This window comes from Condylostylus longicornis, unplaced genomic scaffold (assembly GCF_029603195.1).
Source record: "Condylostylus longicornis isolate FDR11 unplaced genomic scaffold, ASM2960319v2 ptg000048l, whole genome shotgun sequence".
NCBI classification, from domain to species: Eukaryota; Metazoa; Arthropoda; class Insecta; order Diptera; family Dolichopodidae; genus Condylostylus; species Condylostylus longicornis.
Window position 1 is genome coordinate 15793268 of NW_026578017.1, and position 15937 is coordinate 15809204.

General features: G+C 24.1%; 2 protein-coding genes across 2 annotated transcripts in view; both read left to right on the forward strand.

Annotated features, from left to right (window-relative positions):
• Positions 1-11014, forward strand: part of LOC129610879 (GATA zinc finger domain-containing protein 14-like) — a 31948-nt gene extending 20934 nt beyond the window's left edge. The window contains exons 5-6 of the mRNA XM_055523652.1: positions 10815-10948; positions 11001-11014. Of these exons, the coding sequence (XP_055379627.1) occupies positions 10815-10948; positions 11001-11014 (148 nt within the window). The remainder of the gene's footprint in view (positions 1-10814; positions 10949-11000) is intronic.
• LOC129611156 (uncharacterized) lies at positions 8405-14695 on the forward strand. The gene is made up of 4 exons (XM_055524126.1): positions 8405-8662; positions 10815-11249; positions 12174-12269; positions 14156-14695. Exons 2-4 carry the CDS (start codon positions 11014-11016, stop codon positions 14421-14423), a joined length of 600 nt encoding a protein of 199 aa, XP_055380101.1. The 5' UTR covers positions 8405-8662; positions 10815-11013; the 3' UTR covers positions 14424-14695.
• The last annotated feature ends 1242 nt before the right edge of the window (positions 14696-15937 follow it).

Consider the following 15937-nt stretch of genomic DNA (forward strand, 5'->3'; position numbering starts at 1 on the left):
AAAGTATTTCAAAAATAATTTAACCTAATCTTAGAAATTACTATACTGAACATTTAGTTTCTAAATTCAGGACCTTAGACAAGTATTGTGATATAAAGGTTTTCTAATATTAATTTATGAATATCTAAATTGCTTCAATTCCCGGTTCTTTGACCCCTCAAAGACTTTGACCCCTTTGTCAAAAATCATACTAAAACTAGGGTTTTATATAAAATTAAAATTTTGGATATTTTTCATTCATTAGAATTCAAGATTATTTTGTGATATAGCACTAATTTGAACTGAAGTATAAGTTTATTTTACCAAAATAAACTTTCCAAATTATAACAAGATCCGGCAACTCGAATGTTTTTCTAACTATAAATGCCAAAAATAGACGATCATTATTTGGTCAATTTTATTACCAGTTTTGCTATTACAAATTCTATAAAAAAATCAAAAACAAAAAAATATTTTTTTATAAAAAAACACAATGAAAATGTTCAAAAAGAATAAAATACAAAAAAAAAAGATTTTGTTCCAAAAATTTTTAAAAAATGCACCAGAAAAAAATTGACTCTTTTCAGTAATTTTTTTTTGGCCATTATTCATTTCTCTATTATTATTTTACCAATTTAGTCTCGCCATGGACAAATCAACAAAAAACAAAATTAACCAAAAAGTAAAATTTAAAAATTATAAATTTATACTATGGCCCTCCCAAAAATATTATCCATGTAGAGGTGCATCTATCAAAAGTTTAAACGTGGAAACATAACAATTACCTGCCTGAATATCGAACAAAAGTAAATTCAAAGTGAAAAAAATGTTTAAATTTTTTTTCTGAAAAGCCTAAAACATTTCTTATACATTGAGCATAGTAAATCTTCTTACCATTGTTTTATACTGATTCAAAAGAATATAAGAACCAAAAAAAGTTATTGTACATTTCTTATATTGTCTAATTTAAGACGATTTTAAGGTTTATATATTAGCCTAAACGAAATTCATTGTATACAGGACCTTATAAGAAAAAAATCAAAATGCTATATGTGCACATACAAATACACACTTACTAATTTTCAATGCTAAACAAATTATCTTCAGAAAAGGAGAGGAGATAAAAAAACAAACAAGTACAAATGAGAGATGAAAATAAGGTGGAAAAAAATGTATAAGCATAAAAAATATTAAATCAGAAATATTTGCTATTTGCACCTGCGTGTGCTTAGAACAATTTTTTTTTTTTTTAAAAATTCTTTTATACCTTATGTTATTTTCTTAATTCCTTAACAACCACATGTATGTATGTATATTAAAATTTATTTGCTTTACAATCGATTGATCAAAAACTCATAAAACGAGGTAGCTAACACTTTAGATTATAATTTTTGTGGAAGTGTAAGGATGCAGTTTTTATGATTTAAATTTTATATAGCTATAATTTAAGTCTCACATTTTATGATTACATTTTAACACTTTTGAATTAAAAGATTTTATGTAGGTGCATTAAAAATTATGAAAATTGGAAAATTAATTATAAATGTAAAATTGGAAAATTAATAATAACCAAAGAAAAATTCTGATGAATTTTAAAATGAAGTTTAATTTATTATTGAAAGCTTATTGTATAGCCTTACAGTTGTGACAAGCTCAAATCGTGTACTTGATGTAATCTCTGAAAATTTTTTAGTAATTCTTATGACGCCAGTATGTACGTTCTACGTCTTTTAATAACAAACTAATTACTGTCTTATATATCAGAGGTTCGATTCTTTTGTATAGATACAAGAGATCATTGACTTGAATATCAAATCAATATTAAATTTGCGACAGAACACATATATACATATCTAGTATAAAAATCAAAATGCGAAAAAATCAATTTCAATAAATTAGGACATAAATATATGAGGTCTCACTTTTCACCTCATATATACTTAAATTATTATCTATAATTTATTTAAGATACAAGCATGAATATCAATCTTCTATCCTGTAATTTTACTCGGTAAGTGAGAAGAAAATTAATAACTATCATATATTTGTATAATGTAATTTTTGAGTGAGAAGAATTATTCGGTATTGCTTATCTCGTTTTTTTTCGGTATTGCTATTCTCGTTTTGAGAAGCTCAGTTAATAATTTGCAAAACCCAATGAAAGTCAGACGAAAAAATGCAAAAACCCAATTGAAAAAATAAATAATCTGAGAAATAGGAGAATTCAGATTCAAAGTGAAGAAGAAGTGAGTAAAAAAGCGAGATACACGATTAGGCTATATTATTATCGCAACCGAATTTAATACTTTACCAAATATTTAACAAAAATTATTACACGCAGGCAGTGATGAAGAAAGAACTAGAAGAAAAACTCAAATTTATATTCATATTCCGATTCCGAAAAACTTCTTGAGATCATCTCGTAATTTATTTCCAAAAAATTTCATTATTTATTTTATCAAAAGGTTCAACTCATTAACCTGTAGGAGATTTTTATATAATATATTATATCTATATGTAGATACAAAAGAAACTACAACATAAAAAGAAAATAAAAATGGAACATCTTTTCTTATTTTTTTCATTTTAAATCAAGCAAGAAGAAAAAAAAAATACTTTAATTTTTTAATGAAACAACGACATGTGTTTGATATAGGGATGCCTAAAAATTCGATTTTTTTAATTTAGTCAGCACTAGCTATAAAGACCAAATCATTATCTTCTTCTTTTTCGTCTTTTCTTATAGTTGCCCCTACTTAAATTACAAAATAACTAAAAAAAAACTTGACGCTGCTGGTTTCTTGGCAAAAAAATAAAAATTAAAATAATAAAAATTTAAATTGAGAGTTAATGATAGATTAAAAAAGTTAGCATAATCCCAATCACTCTGAACATCATTATCAGCATCATTATCAACATCATTTATTAAGATCATCGTAATCAAAAAACATTTTAATATCATTTTCATTATTCTGATCGCCAGATCATCAGACTACTACATGAATAGTGAAGGTGGAACTGCTATGTCAGTGGTTATTTTGGAAGATTTTTTTTTTATTGTTTTGATTGTGTTATAATATTTCTTCCGAAATTTTGACTACAATAGTTTATGAGTAGGTACCATGTAATGAAACTTTATTTTTATATACATAAGTATACAAATATAAATAGTTTGGACAATAAAAGTGATATTATCCGCAAGTAAATTGAAGAATGCCATAAACAAAAAACGGAAAAAAAAATTCTCAAAAACCAATCAAGAAAAGAATGAAAATAAATTCCAGTTGAAGGCGTTGATTAAAATTCATTTAATGAGATTCCGTGATAATTCAAAATAAAGGTTTGATAATAATCAAAAAAAAAATAAGAAAATCAAAAGCAATCTGGTGTTTTTTATAAAATTTTTTTTTTCCGTGTACTTATACACGGTAGCCATAACTAAGAATAATCATAATCTTTGGATATGATACGAGAAGAGGGAAAGAAATATGGGTAACTAATTACCTTATAGTATTGTAAAATTTTAGAATGGATTCAGTTGAATATGATGATGGATTAATATCAAAATAAAAATATTAATGAAATCATTCAAAAAATGTTGCATTCTCATCATCATCATTAACATCAACATCAATACTATCATTATTATCAATAACAAACAAATCAACATAAGCTATGTATGCATACTGTAATGTTAATGTTGCCTTTTTCTTATTAAATTTAATTTAAAAGCGACGTGATGCCTTTAGCACATTATTCGAATAAAAATCTAAAAATTTTCGGAAAAACACGTTTCTTTTTTTTTTAATTTCATATTATTCAAAATATTTACAAACGTTTTTTTTTCTCTATTATCTTAGAGATTTTATTTTTCCTTTTTTGGTTGATTTAAGATTAGAGGTTATGATATTGTGTGCTCCTGGTTATTTATTGTTTGAGTAACATTCAATATCAAAATGTATAAAATATAACAATAAGAATTAAATATTGGGATTTTCTTCAACAAAAGAAAAAAGAATTATGTTTTCTTAGGCTCATGGGCTCAGTTTCCTTCATTTTTTCTAACTAAAAAGTAACAATTGTTAAAAATACTTTAACAATTCTTAGATAAAAAAAATAGTTCTTAGCACAATACATAGTACTTATATGTATGCGTGCATTTGTTGCCTTATTTGTATTCAAATTGGAGATTTCCGATTTTTCTACTAAGCCAACTAATTTAAATGAGTATTTACAATAAAATTGTAGTATTGCATTTATTTTAAGAAATAAAATTGTGCACAAATATTATAAGAAGGCAATAACAATATTGCAACATGGAGACCTATGGTAGTGTAATATGATATTTTTATTTTTCAAAAACCTGGCTTAATTATCACTTAATTCGAGATTTTTCTATTAATTTGTTTCTGGATATCAGATTTCAAAACATTATATTATTCATAAAAAGCAAATTAACAATAATTTGGACGAAAAAAATGCAACTACCAGATTGCTCTAGTTCCTTGTATAAATCATTTACATTTAAGCAAGAAAAAGAGGAACTGGTAAAGAATCGGTTGAAATTTAGAAAGTACTAAAATATACGCTATGTCTATATATATAAACTTTAACTAAGCATTATTTCAATTATATTTGAAAATTAAGATCTAAAAGCATTCTTACTTGCAATAACATTACAAGAACCAAAATTTCGATTCACAGTATAGTTAAATAATTAGAACTCAACTTAACTTATCAAATAATGAGTTTAGTTTGCATCTTTTACAATAAACCAATAACAATATTTTGTAATAAGCCAGCAGATTATGGCCAAGTATTGCTGAATAGTTTTGGAATCGAGCAGAAAAGAATATTTATATAGTTTTGAATAATATTATTTTTTTTATTAAGATTATTTTGATACGGGTTTAGTGCTATATTCAAGAATTGGTTTTCATAATTTTATCAAATCTAGATTGTTTTTGCATTTATTACCAAGTATCTCGTCATATATAGATTTGTATTATGATTGTGATGTATTGCATATAATGTATTTATGTTTGTATTGTAATTGACCGTAAAATTAATTTATAATTTTGAACTTATTCTATAACAAATGTGTATTTGCTCACCAAATAAATTAAAAATGTTCTGATATTGAGTTTTTATAGTTTAATCAAAATTTGATCTAATTTCGAATGATTTATTTCAATTTATTTAATTATTACACAATTGTTATACAAATACAATTAATCGAAATCCAATAAGTTTTTCAGTTCATGATATGTCGAATTAAAGCGAGCTAAAATATAATTTAATTTTTTTCTTTTATTTGCAGAAATTTTACTTATTGGCATTTTTCACTTATGCATTATTTTTTTTTTTGTTGTAATTTTTGTACTTTAGTAGGGCATAATTAATGCGGTTTTTCCTATTGCGTCATTAATTTTTACCATGCTTGTCATTAATCAATTTGAAAAATATTTTTTGCTCTTTTTTTTTGATTTTTTAACAATTTTTATTTTAATTAATTTAATGATATAATTATTTATAAATTTGCAAAGTTTTTATTTTCTTTCCACTGTTTTGATAATTGAAAAATTTTATTTTGAATTTGAAAAATGGAAAAATTGTAAAAATCTAAATTCAGTTTTTTGCCAATTCTTAAATTATTGAAAATTTTAGAGAATCTTTTCAAAACTGAATTCTTTAAAATTTCCTTTATATTTTGTAAGGTGTTCTTTATCTTATTCTGAAATCATTAATGAAAAAGCACCAACAAAATCAATCTCAATTTTTTAGCTCGATTTAAATTAGAAAATCTAGCCAGTTTTTGTCAAAGCTACAGATTTGTGTTCTAATCAAATTTTATATTTTCTCATTGTATAATTATAAGAAATTTAAAATGATTGCTTTTATAATATAAAACTTAACCTTGCAAAAAAACCAAATATTTTATTTGAGCTAAACCTGTATTTAATCTCAACTTTATTTAAACCTTAAAGCTTTTTATTTAATTTTTACGTCTGCGAATGTTGAATGTACATACATTAGCAAATACGCAAACCATTTAAATTCTCTTTTGATTTCATCTTTAAGCTTAATAATTAAATTTCTTATTCTTAGGGTGATAAAATGTTTTCGTAATTGCGACTTGTTACTTAATTTTTTTTACTTCATTGTAATTTACAAAAAAAAGGTAATAATTTTCCGGTAAATTGCTAAGAATCGTAGTAACTAGTACGATAATGCTATACTACTTTATTTGAATATTATCAAAAAAGTACAAATTTCGTAAGATCTAAGTTCCCCAAATAGGCTTATTTTGCAATTAACATCTATAAATAATGTAATTGAAATACAAAAAAAAATTCTACAATCAAAATACTAAGAAATATCTGAAATTATTATTAAACTTAAATAAAATTAATTAAAAGACGAATATTATCACATATCACACCTCTTAACAGTAGCATTAGTTAATTATTAGAGTTACCTTCTTTGGTTAACAAATTTTTAACTCATTAATCAATGACATATTTGAATTATTTTAAATAAAGTTACATTTTGGATATTCTCTAAGAAAGTTACCCATACTTACTTATCTATAATAAATAACTTAATTAACCTCTTAAACTATAGTCATAAAATTTATTTAATTTCGAATTTTAATTTTTTAATCACAGACTTCAATCTTCTAAATTATCTTAACCATATAATGCACTTACATAATTTATATAGCAAGGCTAAACAACTGTATTGGGAAAAAGAAAACTTTCAAAAATTAATTAACTCATTTGAACTGAATTAACTTTTTTGACATAATTTTTCTTTTAATTCTTTTTGCTTTGCTTATCTTTAAAGAATTTTAATTTCTTTATAATTCCGCCAAGTCAAATCATTATCATATTAGAAAGCCTTTTTTTGTAAAAACTTTCTTTGAAATGTTCTGTAATCAGTGCTTTGTAATCAGTGATCATAATTTTACTTTTGTAAATCGCTTATAAATTAGTTCATTATCATCACTTTAAAATTGACATTTACATTGTGATTTTAAATATAAGTTGCCTTTCCAAAACTCATCGATTCTGATAATTATGTTCCAATTTTCATCTTAAAATTAGAATGTTTTCATTTATTTTTTTTTTCGGCAGCCAAAAAGACCAATTATCAATAAAAATAAAATAAAAAATTAAATATTTTATTATATTGTTCAAAGAGGTATAAAAAATCGAAAGAGATATTTTTTGTTATAATTGGGACTTTTATCACTCAAACTCTTATCATCAATTTAAATGAATCAAACATGCTTTATTTTTCTGGTTAATTTTAAAAAGCTATAAAATAAATTGCTTATACTAATACCACTTTAGATTACTTTTTAATTAAATGCCAATACTATGCTATTGCTATACAATGAATACATAATATAAAAAATACAGTAGAATCTGTTTAAAACGAAGTGAAGGTTATAAATCAAATTTAGAAGTTAGTTAACTTGTTTAACGAACACAATTGGAGTGTTTTGCAAAAAAAAACTCTGAATTTGAGTAAAATGAAATGACGCAATAATGAACTCAACTTTGCTGAATCTACTTCAAGTTAATATTATTTTCTTTACTTTCTTTGTCAGTTTGAATATTCGATTTAATTCATGTAAGATATGAATTTTTTGAAAAATAGTTAAATTGTAAGGAAAAACAGTTGAAAATTAAAATTCTAACATAGAACAGTTTACAAATTACTTTAGCTTAAGGACAATACACCGTGTGCAATATTTAATTTTTGTCGTATAAAAGCCTAAGTAAAAGTTTTCACAGGCTCTTGCTCAGACTTAAAAGTACATTTTAAGTGTTATCAATTTTCGAGAAATTCTTTTTCCGAATTTCCGTGTTCTATGCGATAAACAGAAAATTTTGTTCTTCTTACGTAAATCAAGCTATTACCAACCTATAATTAATATCCACATATTGAGAAGAGTTAAGAAAATTTTAAAAATCATAGTGTATTTTAGAAATGCTCGACTGTATATTAAAATTTTCATATACGTATACAAACATTTAAATCGCTATATAAATGCTTGAGAATCAAGAAAAAAAAATTCGATGTTTTTAGGTGATTTTCTTTTCAATCTCACGTTATCTTCTTTACTAACACACAATAATTATATCACTACTACTATTATCACTTTATTAAATTTTATGAACTGATACAACAAACGACCACATAGCTACTTTAAAAGCACATGTATGTACTTATGTAGCTATATACCTATATAGTTGGAATTCGACGTTCTTTTTTTTTTTTAATGATTATTTTCAGATATTTTTATTAGGTCATCATTTTAAAGTTATAGTTTGCGCTTAAAATACAGAAAGCTGTAAAAATTAAAAAAAGGTATTTTAAAGTTTTCTTTAACTTTTATTTGAACAGTTGTTATTACTGTATGCTATACGATGTAGGTTCGCTTCATCAGTAATTTTTCTCGCATTCATTAATTGAAGTTTTAAAAGCGTGTTTTTTTTTTAAGATTTTAAGAGTTTGTGAAACTCTATTAAAAATAATAGTTATTTTAAATTGGTTCACCATTTTTTTTTGTATGTAGAGTTGAAAAAAAATGGCTAATACAAAAAACAAAATGCTGAACAAAAAAAAAATAGTAGTAGAAAACAGTTAATGGAAAATAATGGCTAAAGTACAGGTAAATATGCACACACGTACATACCACATTTTTTTTTGTTTCCTATAATTTTTGAAAAGATTGTTAAAATAAATACCAAAAAAAAAAAGTGATTTTTTCAAAAGAAAAATGAATTTAAAAAAAAAATTTCAGTACCTTTTTGGAGATTTTTTTTTCTACTTAATTTTTAAGTTTCAATGATAAAAAATAAATGAAAGCAATTTTTAATTTTAATAGCAAAAAAAAAAGTGTTGAAATTATTTATAGAATAATAGTTAACAAATAGAGTGTACCAGTTTGCTATAGCAAATTCAGAGCATCTCAACTCTCAAAACTTAATCCGTGAAAAGTAGTAGATAACCTAAAATTAGAGCACGTGCTTTTGGAAGGTTTGCCCGAAAAATTATTGAAAAAGTTCAATGATACTTCCACTTAATGTTAAGCAATGGAAAAAGCACATGTTTTTAAAAATAAAATTGACATTAACTTTAAGTGGCAATGCTACGTCATTAAATTCATAATTGCTTACGCTAATGATAGGGTGCTACGTAAACGGGATGTAATTTTTGTTGTTACGTAATATGAGAACACGTGCTTTGACTGGATATGTATTATAAATAGGTGCAATAATTTTTAAAATTTAAAAAATTCATAACATCCGCCATTTTGTTATTTACAAATCCTTGAATATTAGCTCAAAGAAGAAAGTTGGTTTTTATTTTTCGTGTATGGTGTAATTAAAATTTTTTGAATCTCAAAAAAAAATTTTGAAATTGATATTGAAATCTATGTCACAGATTCTAGAAGCAATATTTGATAGATTAAAGGGGTATGATTTGGACCTCACTAATTCTAATCATCTCATAAACTGTGTGATAATTAAAATAAGAAACCATCAATAATTTGTGATATTAAATGATTCCGAATTTGTGATCCCGAAAATTGAAAAAACCTAAGAGACAAAGTGAAAACAGGAGTAAAAAAATATTAAGTGAAGCTTGTATGCCGTTATTAATTAAGTCCACTTTTGAAAATTTAATTAATTTTAAATTTCTGTAACGTGTACAGCCTCATACCTTATAATTTTTTAAAATAAAATGTTCAAAAAATGAATGTAACACCTTGTAAGCACCCTTAATATTACACAATAATAAACTCAATTACATTTTACCTTTTATTTTTTTTACCTGGTCATTTGTAATATTTGTTTAAAAATTATACAAAAAGAATAAAATAGGCAAACCAAATAGAAATCGGTACGTTTAAGAGACTCTTATAAGAGCATTTCTATTGAATTTTTTTTTTATAAATTTTGTGAGATTTTTTGCTTTTTTTTGTGTTCGCTTTCCTCTTTAAAAAGCGGAACAACAATTAATGTCATCTTGCCATTATCTTTTATGATAGATGATAATTTATTTTTTCTTTTCGGACTTGCATATTCTACTTTTATTATTTTTTATTTTTTTGGCTATGAGTTTTAAAATGATTGGTTTTACGATCGTATCATGGTAATGAAAAAAATCCTATTAAATTGAAATTCTCACGATATTTGAAAAATTCAAAGAACACAACAAAAACAATTCAATTCCGTAATTTACACAAGTACGTAAATTTTTTGTCTGCTCGCTTACAAGTCTGGATATTCTAAAATTTTTATGCAATACTCATTCTGTTCACTTACCCAAATGTAATTACTATAGCGAAATTTGATATAATAGATTTTCAAAAGGATGAACGCCGATGAACTGAACCCATATAAATTAGATAATAATAAGATTTAGAATTTCTACAAACCCATTAACCCGCATTTTCATATATTTATTTTTTACTTTAATTTTCACATTAACTATAGATTCTGGAATGGAAATTTAATTATTTGCGTTAAAAAAAAAATAAAAACTAAAAATTTTCCAAGAATTTTGTAATAATTTTTATTATTTTGATAAATTGTCCAATTTTTTTTTTTCACAAAACAATCAAAAATGAATCTCAAATAAATTAAGAATAGCCACCATTAATCTTTTTTAATGTGGAGCCAAAAAAAAACAAGACAATAGAAATTGTCTATTGTGTAGTTATTTAAGGAATGAATTTATGATTGATGTTTTACCAAAAAATTTATTGAATATTACAAAATGTTTATTATATAACATTTATTTATTATTTTATATAGGGCTATTGGAACTGTTGATATTATACAAAGACGTCGACGTGGTATAGGATGTTTTCGTCAATGGTTTACACGTCCATCTTTACCATTTATTATTGGAATATTAGCATTAGGAGGTGTTGCATGCACATTAGGTGGTATAATACTTGGATCAACTGGTTTAGTTGAACATTCAACACAATATTTGAGTGCTGCATTATTAATGATTGGTATTGGTGTATCATTATTAGTGATATCTGGTGCAATATGGCGTTTAAGTATACCAGATGAAATTGAAAATTGTCCATGTTTTAGACATTTAGAAACATGCCGTAATTGTAATAGTCCATATTGTGGTAATAGATTATTACAAACATATAATGGTTATATGTATCCAGAATTTCAACATAGACCACCGCCACCATCATATATGACAAGTTTAAATGAATGTACAGTTGGGTAAGTTTTAATCATAACAATATTTTTTATTTTATTTAATACAAAGCACAAGTTATTGTTTGTATAGATAATACAAGGAAGATTATCACCCATATTCTGCTAGTCACATCAGTTGAAGTGATGGGTTGTTATTCAAAAATTTTTTAATTTTCTGAATAAAATAAATTCTGAAATTCAAAATTCTATACTAAAAAACAAAATTCTTTTCAATAATAACCCGTTACTTCAAGTGATGCGACCAACAGAATAAGCCTGTATATTTTTAGAATGAAATTAATTAAAATCTCAAGTACATTTTTGGATTTGTCTTAATGTTAATTTTTCCTTTTTTTAATGCTAAATAAAAAATTATGGCGTTTTCTATTGTTGTTGTTCAATACTAATTTATTTTAATTCAGTAAATTAGAGTCATACTAATTGCAAAATTTCAGCAATATTATAAGATCTTCAAATAAATATCGATACTTTCTTTCAAACTGTTTAAAAATTTTTAAATGAGAATGAAAAATATTCTTCTATGATTTTGAGCAGTTTACTAAATTTGTCATTATGAAAAGAATCTGAGTGTACTGTTTTCCAACAAAACTATTCTATTGTAAAGCAACATTAACAAAAACTTGCTAGTGATTCTGATTATCGATGTTAAAATTACTAAATTAAAAGTAAACACTTTAGTCAAATAGTAGACCATAATAAATGTTAATCTGTAAATAAATTTTAATTGTTAATCCAATACAAATCAATATAGAAAAAATTTATTTTCTAGATGGCGCGACAAGATGCTTACATTTTATTTATTTTTTCATTATGCTACTTGTGAATATTTTATATAAGTACAAATTATTTTTTTCTCTCCTATTTTTTTATTACCAATAATTTTAAAAATTTTTAAAAATTAATTTTTTTTTTTATTTATTTTTACAGTTTGTTATTTCATCATGAAGTCGCTAATTTACAAAGAAATGATAGTATTAGAATATCAACACCACCGCCGGCATATCGTTCTTCACAATCATTAAGGTAAGAATATGCGTATGCAACATATTATATTTGTAAAAATAGGAAAAAAAAAGTAAAAAATTTTACGCAATGATGCATAAGATAACGATAAGTAAATAACGTGACACTTGTACATATACTTGGTCTTTTTCTTTTTATAAAGTCGCCTTTTAATCTTGTTACACAGAAACTATACATTCTATAAGTAAATAAGTAGGTACATAATAGGAAAAGAAAAATCTGTCAAAGACGCCGAAATATTAATAGCAGATGTTATTAGTACTCTATATATAAATAATAATGTACTTCTTCTATCTTGCACATGACGCAAATGTTGCTACAGTCTTCTTGTAAATTTCCAATTTCCTTCAAACTGTTTAATATATAGACTGGTGGTAGGTCAATAAAAAAGTAAACAATTATTCCGATTAATATCTTAAGGTACATATTTATTTAAACATGTAAAATATTGTATAACGTTCGGATAAAATAAAGAGAACAATAATAAATGTGACACATGGGTGTTGAATTTATCGATGATGAATAGATTTTTAATATACATATGTATAACAATTTAATTGATTGAATTTTATTTAATATATATGTACGTTATGTATAACAAATAATTAAAAAATGTTTCCTTAACTAAATATTTATTTATTTATTTTTAAGTCAATATTTTTACAACGCATACAATCTATACAAATCAAATTCTCTAATTTTGGAAAAAGTATGTATAGCATATTTTAATGAAATGCTGTTATATTGCGGCAACAATGCTATTTAATACGACAGCAATACTGTTTATTTCGACAGCAATACATTATTAGATTATTGGTAATTTATGAAAACAAGAAAAAGCTTGAAAAATAGATTTTTTCCTGATATGTAACTGAAGCAGTGCTAAAGCATTTCCCCCTATATGAATGTAAACTTATTATTACACACGTCACATACAATGAAGATTGCAGGTCTAACAATTTAATCTATCATCATAAAAAAATTAAACTAAAATTTTAGAAAATATTCAATTCGATTAAGGATTTTAATTTTTATCTGATAATAGCAATGTAAGAGAATATGCCATATTAAATCAAAATTCGTTTTATGCTAAAATAAATTATTTTTTAATGCTAAATCAAGGTTTTCGACGATTTCCATTGTAATTGTTTTGATACACTAGTTTACGGAATGTTGCCAGCACTAAATTTATTTCTTATATTGTAAAATTTTGTCAAAAATATGGCAGTTTAGGTATAATACTTTAGCTTTTTATATAGAGCTAAAGTTTCATGAACAAAATCATTATTCTGAATTAAAACTATGAAAAAAATTGCGGATCATGTTCTGCCCATTTGCGGTGGTAAATGTTGTGTTTTAGTAATTTTTCACCGAGATCAGGCAGATATAGTAAAATAATGTTTATTTCCGTGTTGAAAATATATATAATAAAAAAAATTATAAATGATATTTTCAATCCCGTAAAACATTGACAAATTATTCAAAAAATAGCTATGCGTGTACATTAAAAGTTAGTTAAAATTATTATAGAATTCTAATCAAAAACTAAAATCTGATGAACAAGACTAAAATTTTTATTTGATTTTGATGTTTTTGATGAATAAATAGAGAAATAATCTTTGACTTCAAAAATTGTCGTAATAGGTAGTAGAATTATGAATATTCAGATTATAATTTAGAATTACAGAAATTCATAGTAGTAAATTATTTTGGTACACTAATTTTGAAATCATGGTATTTCATATCAAAGCCCAACATAACTAAACAAGAAATTATTTAAAACTGCAAATAATTCACAAGTGATAATTTTAGGCTTCTTTTACATTTTAATAAATAAAAATTTCATATTAATTATAATTTAATATTAATTTCAATTTCATTTTTAGTGTTTTTGTTCCATTACATGCAACATTAAGTCCAAGTCAACATAGTTTAATACAAGAAGTTACAACAATACCATTAACATCGTCAACAACATTTACAGAATCGGAGAGATCACAATTAATTCTCTCACAAACAGATACAATTATTAATAATAATGATGTTATAAATAATTCTCAAGTGTTACCAAAGGTAATGAGCACGGTACATGAAAATTCCTCCACTCCTTCTCACAAAAAAGATGGAGTAACACAATTATCGGAGACAATTTAAGGAAAAATCTGTAAAAAAATATACAAAAAAAAATTTAAATTTTTTTTTCTCATTCTTATAGCAAATTTTATTCTACTCTTGATTTTTTTACTAATTCTTTTGTAATGCAATTTTTAAAATAATTTTTTTTATATACTCATTATCCCTGTTAAATCGTAAGAGAATCAAAAAATATTTATAGAGAAAAATATTTTTTAACAATAAGTGTACAATTTAATAGAAAAATTTTATTTTCTCCTTCAGATTTGATAGTTTTTAAGTTTTCTCTATCTGATTTAGTTTATAAGTAAAAGACTGCGTTTAAAATTTTAAGATTGTAAAAAAATTGAAAATTTTTTAATAATAATAGTTTTTTAGTAACAAAACAAAAAAAATATAAATAAAAATTTGAAAACGAAGCTTTAATATTAAAAAAAAAAAATCAAAATAAAAAAGGAAGTAAAGAAAACTTTCAAAAGTAAATATAGAAAAAGTTTTTTGTTTTTTTTTATTATTTTATTTTTCTTATCTTTAAAAGTGTAGTTCCTGGATTTTTATATTATACTGTAATAGTCTTTTCATGAAATTTTAAGTAACTTATTTCAACTTCCGTCAAATAGATTGAATAAGTTGAAAAACTAGAAAATTTTGTTTTTGAACCATAGAAGGGTTATCCACAGGAATGACAAATATGCGTGCTTTTATATCGTAATTTTTAAAGATGGTGTTCGATTTAATTTGAAATCTTCTAAAAATGTGAATGGAATTCAATAATGAAAACATTTTTTCAAATATTGATTGAGGGAAATTGGCAACAGATATGGAACGTCATCCATCTGAATGTTAGATGTGAACAGATATGGAACGTCATTTATCTGATTACGTCATTTATCTGTTCTGCGGTTATATGAAAAAATTATTTTTATTAGTTATTCTTATAAGAATTATTAATAATTACAAAGAACTAGACGTTTTTTATATTTGTAGTTAGCAATATACTAATTATGCAAATAGCAGTCGATATTCCCCTTGGGACTAGTTTTCTTAAAAAATTTTCCCTTGTCATACTAGTTAAAAATTAAATTAATTTTCTTTGCAAAAGTTTACATAGCCCATTTAAATATAAAATTTGCCGCATGGTCAAAAATCGAATTTTTGTCCAGCAATTAATTATGTTTTTTTGTTATACAGTCTATGAATTACAAGTGTTATTAAACAATATTTTATTACAATATGTGGGTTAGGCCATTTTTGTACTGGAAAAAATTAAATTTTGAGTTTACCCTTTTTGAGTTTAGAAATATTTGAAAATTGAATTTGGAATTTATTTTTAAATACATTTCTAACGAAAAAGCAAAATTTTTGGGAGTGAGGTTTAGGCCACTTTGCTTCTTAGCCTCTCATTTTGAGTATCGAATTTTTAACAAAATATTTAATGAAAATTGAATTTGAATGATGGCATAACTAACAAGATAATTTTAATCATATTTTTTTTTTAAATTTTGAATATAATTTTCGGAAATATTCAAATTTTT